The sequence below is a fragment of the Gnatocerus cornutus genome, chromosome 1 (genome assembly GCF_029298725.1).
Source record: "Gnatocerus cornutus isolate USDA-ARS CGAHR chromosome 1, icGnaCorn1.1, whole genome shotgun sequence".
Classification (NCBI taxonomy): domain Eukaryota; kingdom Metazoa; phylum Arthropoda; class Insecta; order Coleoptera; family Tenebrionidae; genus Gnatocerus; species Gnatocerus cornutus.
The window spans coordinates 14,721,343-14,741,015 of NC_142233.1; the positions used below are offsets into that span (position 1 = coordinate 14,721,343).

Consider the following 19,673-nt stretch of genomic DNA (forward strand, 5'->3'; position numbering starts at 1 on the left):
TTTTAGAATTTTTTTTTATGAAATGAACCAAAAAGTTCCAATTGTTTTGTATTTTTCCTAATTCATGGAATAATTGAATAAACTTTTGAGGCATCACTATTATTATTTGAGACCCTGATTATCTCTGCCAAAATCCAAAATTTTAGAACAAAAAACAATTTTTATTAAAATATTTGGAAATTGAACTATACAAAATTTTCAATTTTCAAGTTTAAGTTTCGTATTTTCTTTAATTTTTGGAATATAAGAATGAAATTTAGAGGTGTTGCTACTCTTGACCCGCTTATTAATTTTGCTAAATTCCAAACTATTGAACCCAAAAACATTTTTTTTAGAAATTTTTCTTTGTAAAATGAACCAAAAAGTTCCAATTGTTTTGTATTTTTTCTAATTCATGGAATATTAGAATAAACAATTGAGGCATATTTTTGACACGCTTATTAACTCTGCTAAATTTCAAAATTTTTCGAACTGGAAACAGAATTTTTAGAATTTTTTATTATTATTTATTTATTATTTATTTTCAATTTTCTCCATTAAGTTTCGTATTTTCGCTAATTTTAAGAATACAAGAATTACATTTGGGGGCATTACTAGTACAACTTCTACTTTTGATACGCTTATTAAATATATCATATAATTTTAGGACCAAAAACAAAAATTTAGAAATTTTTATTTTAAGAACTGAAATTTTTTAATACTTTAAATTAAGTATCGTATTTTCGTAAATTTCTAGAATACAAGAATAAATTTGTATTTTTTTATTATTTATCACCTCTGTCAAATTCCAAAATTTTAGAACCGGAATCAGATTTTTAGGTTTTTTATCTTAGAACTAAAAATTTCTAATATTTTCGATTCAGTTTTGCATTTTCGCTAATTTTAGGAATTCGAGAATAAAATTTGTAGGCATTACTAGGTACTCTCAAAATCTTTCAAAATTTTCAAAATTTTGGAACCAAATTTCGATGATACTTAATAGAATCTTATATTTTACACATCCTTTCTTAAATTTATTTTTTTTGGTTATAAATACTGCCCTAAAAGTCGTATTAGCCTCTTTGAACCTTGCGCACCAATTGCGCCCAGTACCACCGTCAAATATTTAATAAACAGGTGAACAAGTGATGTAAGATAGGTGTGCAAGGAATGGCGAATGGTATGTGGGCTGTGAGTACACCCGCAGGCGTACTCGTAGCCTCGTAAAGAAGCCCCCCGGTCGTCCAACATCGGCGCAACCCACCAGAACCATCGCCACTCTTCGAATGGTACCACCACGCCATGGTACCTCAGCAGGTGAACGGGTGAAGGTGCGGGGAATCGGACAACTCAGTTTCATTTCGCAGTAGTGTTGATACCAACATGGCTACGGTGGCAAGTGCCTGGTGACTTTTGGGCCGTTAGTCCCCAAATCGCAGTGACACCAGTGAACAAAAATCGCGTTTTCCCTCTTGACTCATCGTTGAAATCACCGGGCTTTTTCGCGATACGGGCGTTCAGCTGAACCGGAGCGGAAAATTCATGCTGGAATAGCCTCAGCTGGCTCGACTTTGCCAGTTTTTCATCTAGTTAAGATCGAGATCCCACGCTCTGTTAACATTTTCGGTCTTTTCCCAGTACGAAGGAAAAATGCTGCAGAACTACAAGGCGATGTACCGCCCGAATTTCTACGAAAGTACTTGTTTGAGGTGCAATGAGACGGTGTACCAAGTGGATCGTGTAGGACCTTTAAAGGATTTTACCTTTTTCCATAGTGGATGTTTTAAATGTGCGGTTTGTGGTACTAAATTGACGTTGAAAACGTACTATAACAACCAACACAAACAGGAGGATAAAGAGGTGTACTGCAACAGTCATGTACCCAAAATTGGACCAGGACATCTAGATGGTTCTTCGGTTGGAATCAGATCGGCTCTCAATGTACCTAAGTCATCTAACTTTGTCAATGAACAAATTAGAGGTCCGGGAAGGGGAATCTATGAACCGGAAAGTGAGTTTGTTGATAATTATTATTATACTTCAAGGTTAGCTTCTCTGCAGATCTTTCTGAATATGCACACGACTTCTAATAAGGCGACTTACTTGTTTACTGATTTTCTAAACAACATTTCTATTTGAAACGGTCAATGCGTAAAAAACATTGACACTGACATTCGTAACACTAAAAAATTCGGAATTTCAGTGTCATTGCTCTACCCATAAACTTGCTTTTTATTTAAAATGCGATCACTACTAAAAATTCAGCAGGCCTTGACTTTGTTTCTTAATTTGGTAACACTGATACAATTGAAAAATGACATTTGAAATGACACTTTATTTGAATGACATTTTGTACATGACATAACCTCAAATGATTGATGATTGATATCAAAAGTGTTGATAAAATTTCATGAAAGTCATGTCCTGCTTGATTTTTTTTTTTAATTTAGTTGTCAAGTTGGCTCAAAAGTATGGTTAGGTAATGCGAATTGTCACACGACAGCACTACTTTAAGAAATTTTGTTTTTTGTTGTTGCACCGTGAAAATGGAAGGCGGGATATTTAAACATTTTTAGGAAATTGAAAAACTGATGTCATCTCTCGAGAAAAACACAATTTTTAATCATTTTTAAATATAATTTTGCATAATATATGACTCATGAATCATTTTATTGTTGTTTTATAGGATGCATCATCGGAAAGGTTGAAATTTCTATTGGAATCTCTCTTGTTGTTCGGAAGTTACAAAACATTTTTATAAATTTCAAAGATTTTAGTACCATTCTTTATAAAAAAGTAATTTTGCAGAAACATTTTCAAAAATATTTGTGAATTTTCTGAATTTAGAAAATTTAAGTTTGAAACGAATCAAACTTTTTCATAATTTTCTATGATCGTCTGTAATTTTGAATGTTTTACTACTTTTGACATATGTTTACTAACTGTTCCAAATTTCTAATTTTTTGAGCTAAAAATAGAATTTTTAGAAAATTTTATTTAGAAATGAAGCAAAATTTTCCACAGATTTTATGAGTATTTGAAATTTTGACAAATTTAATTACAAAACAACAAATTTTGGTAGTTGACTAATATTGACTGTGCTAAATTTCAAAATTTTAGAACAAAAATCACGATTTATAGAAAATTTTATTTTGATGAGAACCAAAAATTTCCGTCTCTTTATATTAAATTTTGTAACATTGACAGTTTTAATTCTAAAACAATAATTTTTTTTTATTACTTTTGACATGTTTATCATTTTTATTTTGAAACCTATAAAAATCTTACACAATTTTTTTGAAATTCTTTAATTTTTAACAATTTTAAACCCAAAACAGCAATTTTTTAAGGGTTCAGTACTTTCAACATGTTTAACGACTTCGCTAAATTTTAAAATTTTAGAGCGAAAGACGGCATTTTTAGAAATTTTCATTTTAAAAGGAAACAAAATTTTACACAATTTTCTATGAGTCGCTGTAATTTTGACAGTTTTAGCTCTAAAACAGTGAATTTTGGAAGTTTTACTATTTTAGACATGACATGTTTATTAATTGTGTTAAATTTCAAAATTTTAGAACAAGAATCAGAATTTTTAGAAAATTTCATTACAAAAGAACCAAAAATGTTCACCTATTCATATTAAATTCTGTAACATTTCCAGTTTTAATCTCAAGACAGTGAATTTTGGAGAGTTTACTACTTTTGACGTTTTAATTAACTGAGCTAAATTTTAAAACTTTAGAGCAAAAAACGAAATTTTAAGAATTTTTTTATTTTGAAACTAATCAAAATCTTACGCAATTTTTTTGAGCTTCTCAAAATCTTACGTAATTTTGACAGTTTTAACTCTAAAACAGTGAATTTTGAAAATTCTATTATTTTCGACATGTTTATTAATTGTGCTAAAGTTCAAAATTTTAGAACCAAAATCAGAATTTTTAGAAAATTTTATTTATAATCGAACCAAAAATGTTTACCTTTTCATATTCAATTCTGTAACATTTACAGTTTTAATCTCAAACATTGAATTTTAAAGAGTTAACTACTTTTGACGTTTTAATTAACTGAGCTAAATTTCAAAATTTTGGAGCAAAAAACGAAATCTTTAGAAATTTTTATTTTGAAACCTACCAAAATCTTACACAATTTTTTTGAGTTGCTGTAATTTTAACAGTTTTAACCCCAAAACAGTAAATTTTGGAGGTTTACTATTTTTGACATGTTTATTAATTAAGCTTAATTTTAAAATTTTAGAGCAAAAAAACAAAATTTTTAGAAATTTTTATTTTGAAACCAATCAAAATCTTATGCAATTTTTTTGCGTTTCTGAAATTTTGACAGTTTTTACTCAAAACAGTGAATTTTGAAAATTCTGTTATTTTCGACATGTTTATTAATTGTGCTAAAATTCAAAATTTTAGAACCAAAATCAGAATTTTTAGAAAATTTTATTTATAATCGAACCAAAAATATTCAGCTCTTCATATTTAATTCACAGTTTTAATCTCAAGACAGTAAATTTTGCAGGTTTTACAACGTTTGCCGTGTTAATTAATAATCAAAATCTTACACATTTTTTTTGTGCTTCTGTAATTTTGACAGTTTTAACTCAAAATGGTGAATTTTGAAAGTTCTGTTATTTTTGACATGTTTATTAATTGTGCTAAAGTTTAAAATTTTAGAACAAAAATCTGAAAATTTGTTTAGAAATGAACCAAAAATGTCCACCACTTCATATTAAATTCTGTAACTTTCACAGTTTTGATCTCAAAACAGTGAATTTTAGTATTTTACTCCTTTTGACATGTTAATTAAATGTGCTAAATTTAAAAATTTTAAAGCAAAAAACCAAATTTTTTTGAATTTTTTACTTTGAAACCATCAACTTACCCAATTTTTTTGAGCTTCTGTTTTGTTTTGACAGTTTTAACTCTCAAACAGTAAATTTTGAAAGTTTTACTATTTCGACATGTTTATTACTTGTGCTAAAGTTTAAAATTTTGGAACAAAAATCAGAATATTTGGGAAACTTCTTTCAGAAATGAATCAAAAATGTTCACCACTTCATATTAAATTCTGTACAATTGACAGATTTTATCCCAAAGGAGTGAATTTTGGAGATTTTATTTTTTTTGACATGTTTACCGACTGTCTTAAATTTCAAAATTTTAGAACAGAAGACGAAATTTTTGGAAAATTTTCTTTTAAAACTGGGCAAAATTTACCACAGTTTTCTATGGGTTTCTATAATTATCACGGTTTTAACCCCAAAACAGTGAATTTTGGGGGTTTTACCACTTTGGACATGAACTGTACTACATTTCAAAATTTTAGAACAAAAGACGAAATTTCTAGAAATTTTTATTTTGAAGTGAACTAAAAATGTCCACAAATTTTGTAATGAGAATTTTAACACCAAAAGAGTGATTTTTGAGGGATTTACGGCTTTCGACAAGTTCATCGATTGTGCTAAATTCCAAAATTTTAGAACCCTAAACAAAATTTTTTGAACTTTTTATTTTACAACGAACCAAAATATGAAAATTCCGATAGTCCGAAAATTTTAATTTAAAAACCACAGCATTTAGAAATCTCACGCCTTTCTTCAACGTCAATTTTTTCAATCATTACTACTAAATCACACCGACATTTGCAATTAGAACTTATTACTGACGCGGCCATTTTGCCATTTGTTAGTTACTTTAATGACTTAATTACCGGATAGTGCAGTTAGACTCAAACAGACAAATGACGTGTTCTTTGATTATAGAAGAGACGTTTATCAATTTTGATAACGTTTCCATTAAAGTGCATTATTATAATAAATTATCCTCCAAAGTGCAATGTCATTTATGTAACAAGTGTGTGAAGAGACACTCTTAAGAACAAGTCGAAGTTTTTCCGAAATTTCTTGTGATACTCGTCACCTTTGACCACAAATTAACTAACTCCTAAGATGACGGAATAACTTAGTGTTAACGACCCATTCTGCTGCAATGTTAATTGGCGATTTAGAAGGATTATTCCTTTTTTAGTTGTGGCTACATAATCCACTTTATTTGTTTTGTTCTCTGTGACCTTCTATAATGGCATTGTTTATGTTTGATGTTTGAATATCGTTTTGAAGCGAACAAATAATAATGACACTATTGACATACTGACCGCCTATGATGGATGGCCTGCCCACCTTGCGCTATTTATTCTGTTCAAATAAAAGTGTTTTAAAAAGACAACAATTGGAAAATGTCTGATAAATGTATCTAATAAACGAAATATTGTGCACATGCAAATATTATTAATGGGTTGGCAGGCATGCACTGGTAATTCAGAGGTATTCAGAGTGTTTTTATCACGAAACGAGTTAATTAAATACTGTTTTAAATATTTTATTCATTCTGTTTCCACGGATTAATAATTTTTTTTCAATTCTCAAAAGTCGTGAAATTCCTACAAATTTTTTCTTTCTAAGAACTGAACGGTATTGGACTGTTAGACGAATTTATAGGCTCTCATGTTTGAAATATATGGTTTTCATTTAAATTTGTGCGTTTTTAAAAATGAATAATCATGGAACTTTGAGAATTAGATTCTAGACCTTCAAGTTATTCAAAGTTTTTTAAATATTTAATTTTGAAATTTAAAGTTTTTGGTTTCAGAAAATATTCAGAATCATCAATAGTGTAATTTTTTAAAGATTTCTGAAAATTTGGGAATTATAATTTATGTGTTGTTGTGAATCAATGTTTTAATAATAAAATTAAATTTTAAAAGTTTAGAGCAAAAAACAAAATTTGTAGATTTTTTATTTTAAAATTAAGCAAAACATTCATGTATGTTTGTAATTTTGAAAGTTTTAACATGAAAACAGTGTTTTTGGAGATGTTATTAGTGTTTTTGCTTTCAACATGGTTATAATTTATTTTCATTTCAAAATTTTGGGGCCAAAAACTGAATTATTTAAAAATTTTATTTCAAAACGAACCAAAAAAGTCAACCACTCTATACTAAATTCCGTAACATTAAAAGTTTTTATTCCAAATCAGTAAATTTTTTAGGCTTTGCTATTTTTAACATGTATTTTAACTGCGGTAAATTTAAAAATTATAGAGCAAAAAATGGAATTTTTAGAATTTTTCTTTATAAATCGAACCAAAATTTTCTAAATTGTTATATGGGTTTCTGCAATTTTGACAGTTTTAACCCCAAAACAGTGAATTTTGGACATTTTTTACAATTTTTGGCATGTTTATCAGCTGTGCTAAAATTCAAAATTTTAGGACTAAAAACAAAATTTTTATTTTAAAACGAACCAAAAATTTCTATCACTTTATATAAATTCCGTAAAATTGACAATTTCTAACAAAACAGTGCATTTTAGAGATTTTATTACTTTTGACGTGTTTATCAACTGTGTTAAATTTCAAAATTTTAGGACCAGAAACAAAATTTTTAGAATTTTTATTTTAAAACGAGCAAAATTTCCATCACTTTATACTAATTTCCGTTAGATCGACAATTTCAGTCCCAAAACAGTGAATTTTGGAGATTTTACCACTTTTGACATGTTTATCAACTGTGCTAAATTTCAAAATTTTAGAGCCAGAAACAGAATTTTTAGAATTTTTATTTTAAAACGAAGCAAAATCTTTCAAAATTTTTTATAGGTTACTCTAATTTTGACAGTTTTAATTCCAAAACAGTGAATTTTAGAGATTTTACTACATTTGACATGTTTATCAACTGTGCTAAATTTCAAAATTTTAGAGCCCGAAGCAGAATTTTTAGAATTTTTATTTTAAAACGAAGCAAAATTTTCCAAAATTTTCTATGGGTTACAGTAATTTTGACAGTTTTAATTCCAAAACAGTGAATTTTGGAGATTTTACTACTTTTGACATGTTTATCAACTGTGCTAAATTTCAAAATTTTAGAGCTAGAAACAGAATTTTTTGAATTTTTATTTTAAAACGAAGCAAAATTTTCCAAAATTTTCTATGGGTTACAGTAATTTTGACAGTTTTAATTCTAAAACAGTGAATTTTGGAAATTTTACTACTTTTGACATGTTTATCAACTGTGTTAAATTTTAAAAGTTTAGAGCCAGAAACAAAATTTTTAGAATTTTTATTTTAAAACGAGTCAAATTTCCATCACTTTATACTAAATTCCGTAAGATTGACAATTTTAATCCCAAAACAGTGAATTTTGGAGATTTTACAACTTTTGACATGTTTTTCAACTGTGTTAAATTTCAAAATTTTAGAGCCAGAAACAAAATTTTTAGAATGTTTATTTTAAAACGAAGCAAAATTTTCCAAAATTTTCTACAGGTTGCAGTAGTTTTGACAGTTTTAACCCCAAAACAGTGAATTTTGGAGGTTTTACTACTTTTGACATTTTTTTCAACTGTGTTAAATTTCAAAATTTTAGAGCCCGAAACAAAATTTTTAGAATTTTTATTTTAAAACGGGCAAAATTTCCATCACTTTATACTAATTTCCGTAAGATTGACAATTTTAATCCCAAAACAGTGAATTTTGGAGATTTCACTACTTTTGACATGTTTTTCAAGTGTGTTAAATTCAATATTTTAGAGCCAGAAACAGAATTTTTAGAATGTTTATTTTAAAACGAAGCAAAATTTTCCAAAATTTTCTATGGGTTACAGTAATTTTGACAGTTTTAATTCCAAAACAGTGAATTTTGGAGATTTAACTACTTTTGACATGTTTTTCAACTGTGCGAAATTCAAAATTTTAGAGCCAGAAAAAAATTTCTTTTAATTTTTATTTTAATACGAAGCAAAATTTTGCAAAATTTTCTACAGGTTGCAGTAATTTTGACAGTTTTAACCCCAAAACAGTGAATTTTGGAGATTTTACTCCTTCTGACATATTTATCAACTGTGTTAAATTTCAAAATTTTAGAGCCGGAAACAAAATTTTTAGAATTTTTATTTTAAAACGAACCAAATTTCCATCACTTTATACTAAATTCCGTAAGATTGACAATTTTAATCCCAAAACAGTGAATTTTGGAGGTTTTACTATTTTTGACATGTTTTTTAACTGTGTTAAATTTCAAAATTTTAGAGCCAGAAACAAAATTTTTAGAATTTTTATTTTAAAACGAGCAAAATTTCCATCATCACTTTATACTAAATTCCGTAAGATTGACAATTTTAATCCCAAAACAGTCAATTTTGAAGGTTTTACTACTTTTGACATGCTTTTCAACTGTGCAAAATTTCAAAATTTTAGAGCCAAAAACAAAATTTTTAGAATTTTTATTTTAAAACGAACCAAATTTCCATCACTTTATACTAAATTCCGTAAGATTGACAATTTTAATCCCAAAACAGTGAATTTGGGAGATTTTACTACTTTTGACATGTTTATTAACTGTGCTAAATTTTAAAATCTTAGAGCCAGAAACAGAATTTTTAGAATTTTTATTTTAAAACGAAGCAAAATTTTCCAAAATTTTCTACAGGTTGCAGTAATTTTGACAGTTTTAACCCCAAAGCAGTGAATTTTGGAGGTTTTACGACTTTTGACATGTTTAACAACTGTGTTAAATTTCAAAATTTTAGAGCCAGAAACAAAATTTTTAGAATTTTTGTTTTAAAACGAAGCGAAATTTTCAAATTTTTTTAAGGGTTTCAGTAATATTTTGACAGTTTAACCCCAAAACTCTATTTTGGAGGTTTTACTACTTTTGACATGGTTATTGACCGTTAAATTTTAAAATTTTAGAGCCAGAAACAAATTTTTTTTAATTTTTATTTTAAAACGAAGCCAAAATTTTCTAAAATTTTCTGTGGGTTTCTGTAATTTTGACAGTTTTAAACACGAAATAGTAAATTTTAGGGATTTTACTACTTTTTACATTTTTATCAACTGTGTTAAATTTCAAAATTTAAGAACAAAAAACAAAATTTTTTGAAATTTTTATTTTCAAACCAACGAAAATGTTACACAATATTTTTGAGTTTCTGTAATATTGACAGTTTTAATTCCAAAACATCGAGTTTTCAAGATTTTAATGACAAGAACAGAATTTTTAGAAATTTAATATTAAAGTTTCGTTTCGTATTCGTTTTATCCGCTTAGCTTTTTTTTTAAAGTTTAAATCGATTAATAACTTAACTTACAATTATCAAAATGACGAAATTTTCCAAAATCTTTGAAGATTTTGGGAGAGCGATATTTCCGAATTGTTATTATTATGATATTCTAGAACATTTCTGAATGTGTTCAGGCGATCAAATACCTTCATGAAGAGAGCAACCGATTCTTCTTCAGAAGATAACAATAAACGACACAGAAATATCAAAGCCAAGCAGCAAGAAGTGTCATTGTCACTGCCACACGAAAGACAATTAGCTATAAACAATGTCCCTGCAGGGCACTCATTTTCAGCTTCAATACACTTTCTAATGGTACCACTCTTACCATAATTAACTCATCAGTCTTACCAACCGCAGAACAAAAGTCATTTTATAAAATCGCACAAAAATAAACTTTCAGAAATTTTCTTTCCATTCAGTGTCCTTGAAACAGTCATAGATCATCCAAAGTTAATTTCACTAAAACTATTTTCCTACTTTTAGCGAAATTCATCTTTGATCATTGTCCATGAAGTCACGAAGTTTGAAACTAATAAACGAGTTCCTGTTATCAATAAATAAATATTTTGTGTATAAATTACGAGAGTTTTGCCTACACCAAATGGCGTCCTTGACACATTGAGCTACGCCGACACTGTAAAAAGTGAATAAATATTTAACCTACATTTCATATGCCAAATACCGCCGAAACAATTAATTGTTATTAATTTCTCGTGGCTTCAAAAAAAGGAAAAAGCGAACACTTGTCCAAAAGCGTTTTATTACTCATAAAATGGTTATCAATACGAAATTTATAGCCATCACGTCTTCGTAGAAAGGTAAATACGTGTTTTTAATCGCAGCCTCCTCACTGATTTGAAAGGCAAATGATCGGAACATGAAAAAACTGTTATTAATACAATTATAAACCCGCCCAATTGACCTAAATTTTTAGAGGATTTTTACGCACTTTCGGTTATAACAAAATTCCATCGGATTAATTAACGAAGGGAAGTGAAAATGGTTTCTAAACGCTTAAAATTTGTCGTAAGAATTGAAAAAGTGGCGGACATGTGTCACTTCGAAACAGCGAAAGGATTGGTTTCGTTTCACTTTTGGTTTTTAGGAACAGCTGGTTGAACTGATTTTCGATCGTATGGTAATTTTATGTGTTGAAATGGAAATGGTTTTACTTTTTTATGTTAGAATACTTTTTAAAGATTCGATTTTGAAATTAAATAATCGAAATTTATTGAAGTTTGGAAGCAAAACGTGAGTATTATACAATTTTTACATACCTAAAATTTTGTAAATTTTTGGTTCATTTTTGATACGAAAAATAATAAAAAATTGTATTTCACTCTCTATTTTTGTAATTAATTAAAATTATAAGCAAGTCGCAGATACATTAAATTGTTTAATTCAAAAAACTACCAAAATTACAATCAAATGATAAAATTTTAGGTAATTTTAGAAATAAGAATTAAAAAAAAATGTCTTGTAGCCTATTTTTCAATCTAGCACAGTCGATAAGCAAGTCATAACTAGTTGAATTAAACCTTTCTAACAATAAAAGCACAAAAATTGCAGTGATTGCAGATTTTTGGTTGATTTTATAAAAAAAAATCATAAAATTGTGGGCTTTAGAGCTACGATTTTGTAATTTGATACATTTAATAAGCTGATGACCAGTTTGTAATTTCTGCAATTTTCATTGTTTTATCGTCAAAAGTACCATAATTACTAAAGTTCACTATAAAATTTGCCCAAGTTTCGGAGATCCTGGCCCGGAAAATCTTTCAAAAATCTATCAAAAGTGACCGACATGGCTTAAAGATTATTATTTACAAATATATATTTTTTTTAATTTTGGATTTATTATGGTATTAAAAATTCCAAAAATTATCTTGTTTGACTTACAACCCTGTAATTCGACTGATCTATCCAAATTTGATTGTTGTGAAGTTAAAAATACCTAAATTACAGCCCTTAACATATTTTTATCAATTTTTGGTTGATCCCCAAAATGGAAAATTTCAAATTTTGTGTTTTTTGGTCTATGTATAAATTTGCAATTTTGCACAATTAATAAGCAGGGTTAAGTTAGTAAACCCTCTAAGATTAGTTACTTTGGCACTAAAATTACTAGAGTTACAGCCCTTAATAAACAATTTTCACAACTTTCAGTTTATTCAAAAAATAAAAATTTCAAAAATTGGTAGGTTTTGTTCTAAAAATTTAAAATTTGACATAATTTTCGATTAAATTTAAATAATAACCTCCACAAATTTAATTGATGTGGCATGAATATGAACAGTTATAAGCAATCCATATTTTTTAGAAGTTTTTGGTTCATTCTAAATTTAAAAAAATTCTAAATTTGTTTCTTTTGATTTATAATTTTGTAATTTAGCACAGTTAATAAATAAGTCTAAATTAGTAACTTCTCAAATTTGATTGCTTTGGCATTAAAATTGTTAGAGTTACAAGTATTAACTTTTTTTTTCAAAAATTTCTAGTTCCATCATCAATTTAAAAAATTTCGAAATGTGTTTCTTTTGATCCATAATTTTGTAATTTGGCACAATTAATAAATAAGTCTAGATTAAAAACCTCCCCAAATTTCATTGCTTTGGCGTTACAATTGACAGAGATACAGCCTTTAATAGACAATTTTCACAGTTTTCGGTTTATCCAAAAAATTAAATTCTCCAAAATCAGTACCCGATGCAGTATAATTTTGAAATTTAGTATAGATAGTAACTAAGTCCAAAGTAGTATTTTTGCCAAATTTGATTGCTCTGGTATTAAAATTAACAGAGTTAAAGCTTTAACATATTTTTTCCAAAAGTTTATGGTTGATCTTCACAATAAAAAATTCTAAAATTTGACTCTATTGATCTATAATTTTGCAATTTTGCACAGTTGATAAATAGATCGAAATTAGTAATTTCCCCAAATTTCATTACTTTGGCGTTACAATTGTCAAAAATACATCCTTTAATAGACAGATTTCCCTGTTTTTGGTTCATTCAAAAATTAAATTTTCCAAAATTAGTAAGTACTTTTTGCTGTATAATTTTGAAATTTGGTATAGTAACTAAGTCCAAATTAGTTACCTCGCCAAAATTGTTTGCTTTGGCATTAAAATTGACAGAGCTACAGCTTTTAACATATTATTTCAAAAATTTCAGGTTTATTTTCAGAATAAAAAAATCTATAATTTGTCTCTTTTGATCTATAATTTTGCAATTTAGCAGAGTTAATGAATAAACCCGAATTAGTAACGTCCCCAAATTTCATTGCTTTTGCGTTAAAATTATCAGAAATACTGCCCTTAATAGATGTTTTTTATCAATTTTTGGTTTATTTAAAAAATTAAATTTTCCAAAATTAGTACCTTTTGCTGTATAATTTTGAAATATGTTGTAGTTAATAACAAAGTTTAAATGAGTAAGCTCACTAAATTTGATTGCTTTGGCATTAAATTTGTTAGAGTTACAGCCTTCAACACATTTTTTCAAAAGTTTCAGGTTCATTCTCAAAATAAAAAATTCCAAAATTTGTTACTTTTAATCTATTGCAATTTCGCACAGTTAATAAATAAGTCTAAATGAGTAACCTCTCTAAATTTCATTGCTTTGGCGTTAAAATTGTCAGAGATACAGCCCTTAATAGACAATTTTCAGTTTTTGGTTTATTCAAAAAATTAAATTTTCCAAAATTTGTACCTTTTGCTGTACAATTTTAAAATTTGGCATATTTAGAAACTAAATATAAATTAGTAGTTTCGCTAAATTTAATTGCTTTGACATTAAAATTGTTAGAGTTACAGCGTTTAACATATTATTTCATTTATCGCCAATTTCAAAAATTACAAAATTTCTCTCCTTTGATCTATCTTTTTGCCATTTAGCACGGTTAATGGTGCGTTATATTTAGTTACCACCCCAATTTTAATTGCCTTGGCGATATAATTGTCAGAGATACAGCCCTTAACAAACAATTTTTGGTTTATTCAAACAAGTTAAAATTTTCAAAATCGGCACCTTTTGCTGTATAGTTTTGAAATTTGGTATAATTGGTAACAAATTCAAATTAGTCATCACGCAAAATTTAATTGCTTTGACATTAAAATTAACAAAATCACAGCCCTTATCTATTTTTCCATAAGTTTCTGGTTTATTCTCATAACAAAAAATTCCAAAAATATTTTTGCAAATTCGCACAGTTAATAAATAAGTCTAAATTAGTCAACAAATTTCATAATTTTTTGTTCATTCACAAAAAATTAATTTTTAAAAATCAGTACTTTGCTGTATAATTTTGAAATTTGGCATACTTAGTAATTAAGTCCAAATTAGTAATTATGCCAAAATTAATTGCTTTGGCTTTAAAATTGTCAGAGATACAGCCCCTAATAGACAATTTTTACAGATTTTGGATCAATCAAAAAAGTAAATTTTTCAAAATTAGTACCTTTTGCTGTATTATTTTGAAATTTGGCATAGTTATATATTAAGTTTAAATAATCATTATCGCTAAATTTAATTGCTTTGACCATTAGATTGATATAGTTACAAACCTTAACATATTTTTTCAAAAGTTTTAGCTCCATCCTCAATATGAAAAATTCCAAAAATTATGTCATTTGATCTATAATTTTACGATTTAGTTGGTTTGGCGCTAAAATTACCGGGGTTACAACCCTTAATATACAATTTTCTCAGTTTTCGGTTTATTAAAAAAAAAAGATCTAAAATCAGTTAAAAAATCCAAAATTTGACTCTATTGATCTATAATTTTGCAATTTTGCCCAGTTGATAAATAGATCGAAATTAGTAATTTCCCCAAATTTCATTACTTTGGCGTTACAATTGTCAAAAATACATCCTTTAATAGACAGATTTCCGTTTTTGGTTCATTCAAAAAATAAAATTTTTCAAAATTAGTAAGTATTTTTTGCTGTATAGTTTTGAAATTTAGTATAGTAACTAAGTCCAAATTAGTTACCTCGCCAAAATTGTTTGCTTTGGCATTAAAATTGACAGAGTTACAGCTTTTAACATATTATTTCAAAAATTTCAGGTTTATTTTCAGAATAAAAAAATCTATAATTTGTCACTTTTGATCTATAATTTTGCAATTTAACACAGTTAATAAATAAATCTAAATTAGTAATGTCCCCAAATTCCATTGCTTTTGCGTTAAAATCAGAAATACAGCCTTTAATAGATATTTTTTACCAGTTTTTAGTTTATTCAAAAAATTAAATTTTCAAATTAGTACCTTTTGCTGTATAATTTTGAAATATGTTATAGTTAATAACAAAGTTTAAATGAGTAAGCTCACTAAATTTGATTGCTTTGGCATTAAATTTGTTACAGTTACAGCCTTCAACACATTTTTTCAAAAGTTTCAGGTTCATTCTCAAAATAAAAAATTCCAAAATTTGTTACTTTCAATCTATAATTTTGCAATTTTGCACAGTTAATAAATAAATCTAAATGAGTAACCTCCCTAAATTTTATTGCTTTGGCGTTAAAATTGTCAGAGATACAGCCCTTAATAGACAATTTTTAGTTTTTGGTTTATTCAAAAAATTTAAAATTTTCAAAATCGGTACCTTTTGCTGTTAGTTTTGAAATTTGGTATAATTAGTAACAAATTCAAATTAGTCATCACGTAAAATTTAATTGCTTTGACATTAAAATTAACAAAATTACAGCCATTATCTATTTTTCCATAAGTTTCTGGTTTATTCTCATAACAAAAAATTCCAAAAATATTTTTGCAAATTTGCACAGTTATTAAATAAGTCTAAATTTCATTGCTTTGTCAGAGATACAGCCCTTAATAGACAAATTTCATAATTTTTTGTTCATTCACAAAAAAATTATTTTTAAAAATCAGTACTTTTGCTGTATAATTGAAATTTGGCATACTTAGTAATTAAGTCCAAATTAGTAATTATGCCAAAATTGATTGCTTTGGCTTTAAAATTGTTAGAGATACAGCCCCTAATAGACAATTTTTACAGATTTTGGATCAATCAAAAAAATTAATTTTTCAAAATTAGTACCTTTTGCTGAATTATTTTGAAATTTGGCATAGTTATATATTAAGTTTAAATAATCATTATCGCTAAATTTAATTGTTTTGACCATGAAATTGATATAGTTACAAACCTTAACATATTTTTTCATAAGATTTAGGTCCATCCTCAATATAAAAAATTCCAAAAATTATGTCATTTGATCTATAATTTTACGATTTTGCACAATTAGTAAATAAGTCTAAATTTAGTTGTTTTGGCGCTAACATTACCGGGGTTACAACCCTTAATATACAATTTTCTCAGTTTTCGGTTTATTCAAAAAATAAAAAAAGATCTAAAATCAGTTAAAAAATCCAAAATTTGTTTGTTTTTTTAATTTTGTAAATTAACACAGTTCAAAAGTCCTAGAATTACCAAAGTACACACACAAAACTAAAGTTTTTTTTTTAATTTAGTTAAAAAATTCTTGTTTCTCTAAAAATTTTAATCAGCGTGTGTAAAAACATTTTAAGAATTTAAGGACCTGAAAACTTTGCATCGTTTTTCACGATTTTACAAAAAAATGTGTATAAATTGTTGACACAAAACGGAAAAACCAAAATTAAAACACCAAGCAATTGCCAAGAAAAGCGAAAAACAGCACGTCCAAGTGAAAGCAGAGTTTGATCAACCCATATTTCACAATAATCGTCATTACTGATTACACAGAAGAAATGGCACAAATAAGAAATATCACCATCACTAATGATCTTCCGCAGAGAAGTTAAACTAAAATTTGTTTTTCCGAAGTAAAGCAGGACAAGTGAAAATGTCCACGACACACAAGCTTCTTTTATTTGTGAAAATATTTCAGACAGAACAGAAACGCATTGCCCACACTTCTTAAAAGAAGTTGAGACCCTTGAAAACCAAAGTGGAGGAGTGCTGCAAGGTCGCCACGCTAATAGAAATTTAATTAGGAAAAACGGACTTATTATTTCGATTTTTCGCTAAACCGAGTTATGAAAGAAAGTATCCGAATGAATAATAACAATAATTGCTATTTTCCGAGCGTAATTAGGATTAGAGCTTTCACTGTCCGTGCGGTCAAAAATTTTCTTGGGAACTTTTGGGAGTAATAGAAAGTTTTTTCCTATTATCTGGATGTGTCGTAACGGAGAAACTTTCATTATTCCTAATACGATTCTTGTGATATTTTCTTGAAATATTTTCTATCGTGAAATGGAGCTAGACGTGTGGTTGCACAAATGCCGAATTAGCATAAGTGATAAATGACTTATGCAACTTTGTTTGGTTTAGTTCTTCATGTACGGACCCACCTCAATGGAAATTATCACCAGCAATCGTCGCCGCCAGGGTATGGGGGTGAGCGACATCCTGGACCACAATACAGTCCGACGTCGTACCACAATAACCATCATGGGGAGTCGCCAGGTTACCAGTATGGGCGGTTTGATGCGAGTGCCCTTCACATAGCCCACGCGCTCAAACAGACGGAATTGCAGAAGTCGTATCGGATGCATAGAGAGAAGCCCATTGATTGCTATTTGGTAAGTTCTGGCAATTTCTTAAAGAAGATTTTTTTGAATAATCCAAAAACTGCGATATAGAAAATTCTACAGAATTCAGAACAAATTTTTGAAATCTGTATTTGGGGGAAAAAAAAAACATTTTTTTTAATTTAAAATCGTGTAAGTTTAATCATTTTAATGACAAAGCCATCAAATTTGGCGGGACTACTAATTTTGACCTATTTATTAACAGTGCCAAATTTTAAAAGTATTAGTATAAACCAGAGGAGACAAAATTTGAACCTAATTAATTTGAGGATGGACTAAAAACTAAAATAAAACATGTTGAAGGCTAAATCTTTGGCAATTTATACGTCACAGCAATCAAATTTGGCGAGATTACTAAGTTTGATCTATTTATTAACTATGCCAAATTTTAAAGTTGACTGTAAACGAAAAGAGACAAAACTTGAGCTTTTTTATTTTGAGGATGTTCTAAACATTAAAAAAAATGTTAAAGGTTGTATCTCTGGTAATTTTTACGTCACAGCAATCAAATTTAGCAAAATTACTAATTTTTATCTATTCATAAACTGTGCCAAATTTCAAAAATAAACATAAAGCAAAAGAGACAAAATTTGAGCTTTTTATTTTGAGAATGAACCAACAATTAAAAAACATGTTAAGAGCTCTATATCTGTCAATTTTTACGTTTTTGTAATCAAATTTTGCAAAAGTACTAATTTTGAAGTATTCATTAACTGTGCCAAATTTTGAAATTACACGTAGACCAGAAGAAACAAAATTTGAATTTTTAATTTTCAGGGTAAACTAAAAATTTTAAAATCATGTTAAGGGTTGGATCTCTGGAAATTTTTACGCTACTGTTATCAAATTTGGGAAAATTACTAATTTTAACCTGTTTATAAACTGTGCCAAATTTCAAAGATATACATAAAGCAGAAAGGACAAAATTTGAGCTTTTTTATTTTGAGAATGAACCAACAATTAAAAAACATGTTAAGAGCTCTATATCTGTCAATTTTTACGTTTTTGTAATCAAATTTTGCAAAAGTACTAATTTTGAAGTATTCATTAACTGTGCCAAATTTTGAAATTACACGTAAACCAGAAGAAACAAAATTTGAATTTTTAATTTTCAGGGTAAATTAAAAATTTTAAAATCATGTTAAGGGTTGGATCTCTGGAAATTTTTACGCTACTGTTATCAAATTTGGGAAAATTACTAATTTTAACCTGTTTATAAACTGTGCCAAATTTCAAAGATATACATAAAGCAGAAAGGACAAAATTTGAGCTTTTTTATTTTGAGAATGAACCAACAATTAAAAAACATGTTAAGAGCTCTATATCTGTCAATTTTTACGTTTTTGTAATCAAATTTTGCAAAAGTACTAATTTTGAAGTATTCATTAACTGTGCCAAATTTTGAAATTACACGTAGACCAGAAGAAACAAAATTTGAATTTTTAATTTTCGGTGTAAACTAAAAATTTCAAAATTATGTTAAGGGTTGGATCTCTGGAAATTTTTACGCTACTGTTATCAAATTTGGGAAAATTACTAATTTTAACCTGTTTATAAACTGTGCCAAATTTCAAAGATATACATAAAGCAGAAAGGACAAAATTTGAGCTTTTTTATTTTGAGAATGAACCAACAATTAAAAAACATGTTAAGAGCTCTACATCTGTCAATTTTTACGTTTTTGTAATCAAATTTTGCAAAAGTACTAATTTTGAAGTATTCATTAACTGTGCCAAATTTTGAAATTACACGTAGACCAGAAGAAACAAAATTTGAATTTTTAATTTTCAGGGTAAACTAAAAATTTTAAAATCATGTTAAGGGTTGGATCTCTGGAAATTTTTACGCTACTGTTATCAAATTTGGGAAAATTACTAATTTTAACCTGTTTATAAACTGTGCCAAATTTCAAAAATAAACATAAAGCAGAAAGGACAAAATTTGAGCTTTTTTATTTTGAGAATGAACC

General features: G+C 27.6%; 1 protein-coding gene across 1 annotated transcript in view; it reads left to right on the top strand.

The window, feature by feature from the left end:
- Positions 1 to 1,247: 1,247 nt before the first annotated feature.
- The window catches only part of Hil (peptidase hillarin), a 48,950-nt gene continuing 30,524 nt past the window's right edge, over positions 1,248 to 19,673 (top strand). Inside the window, exons 1-2 of the mRNA XM_088037216.1 lie at positions 1,248 to 1,990; positions 17,445 to 17,695. Of these exons, the coding sequence (XP_087893342.1) occupies positions 1,630 to 1,990; positions 17,445 to 17,695 (612 nt within the window). The 5' untranslated portion in view covers positions 1,248 to 1,629. The remainder of the gene's footprint in view (positions 1,991 to 17,444; positions 17,696 to 19,673) is intronic.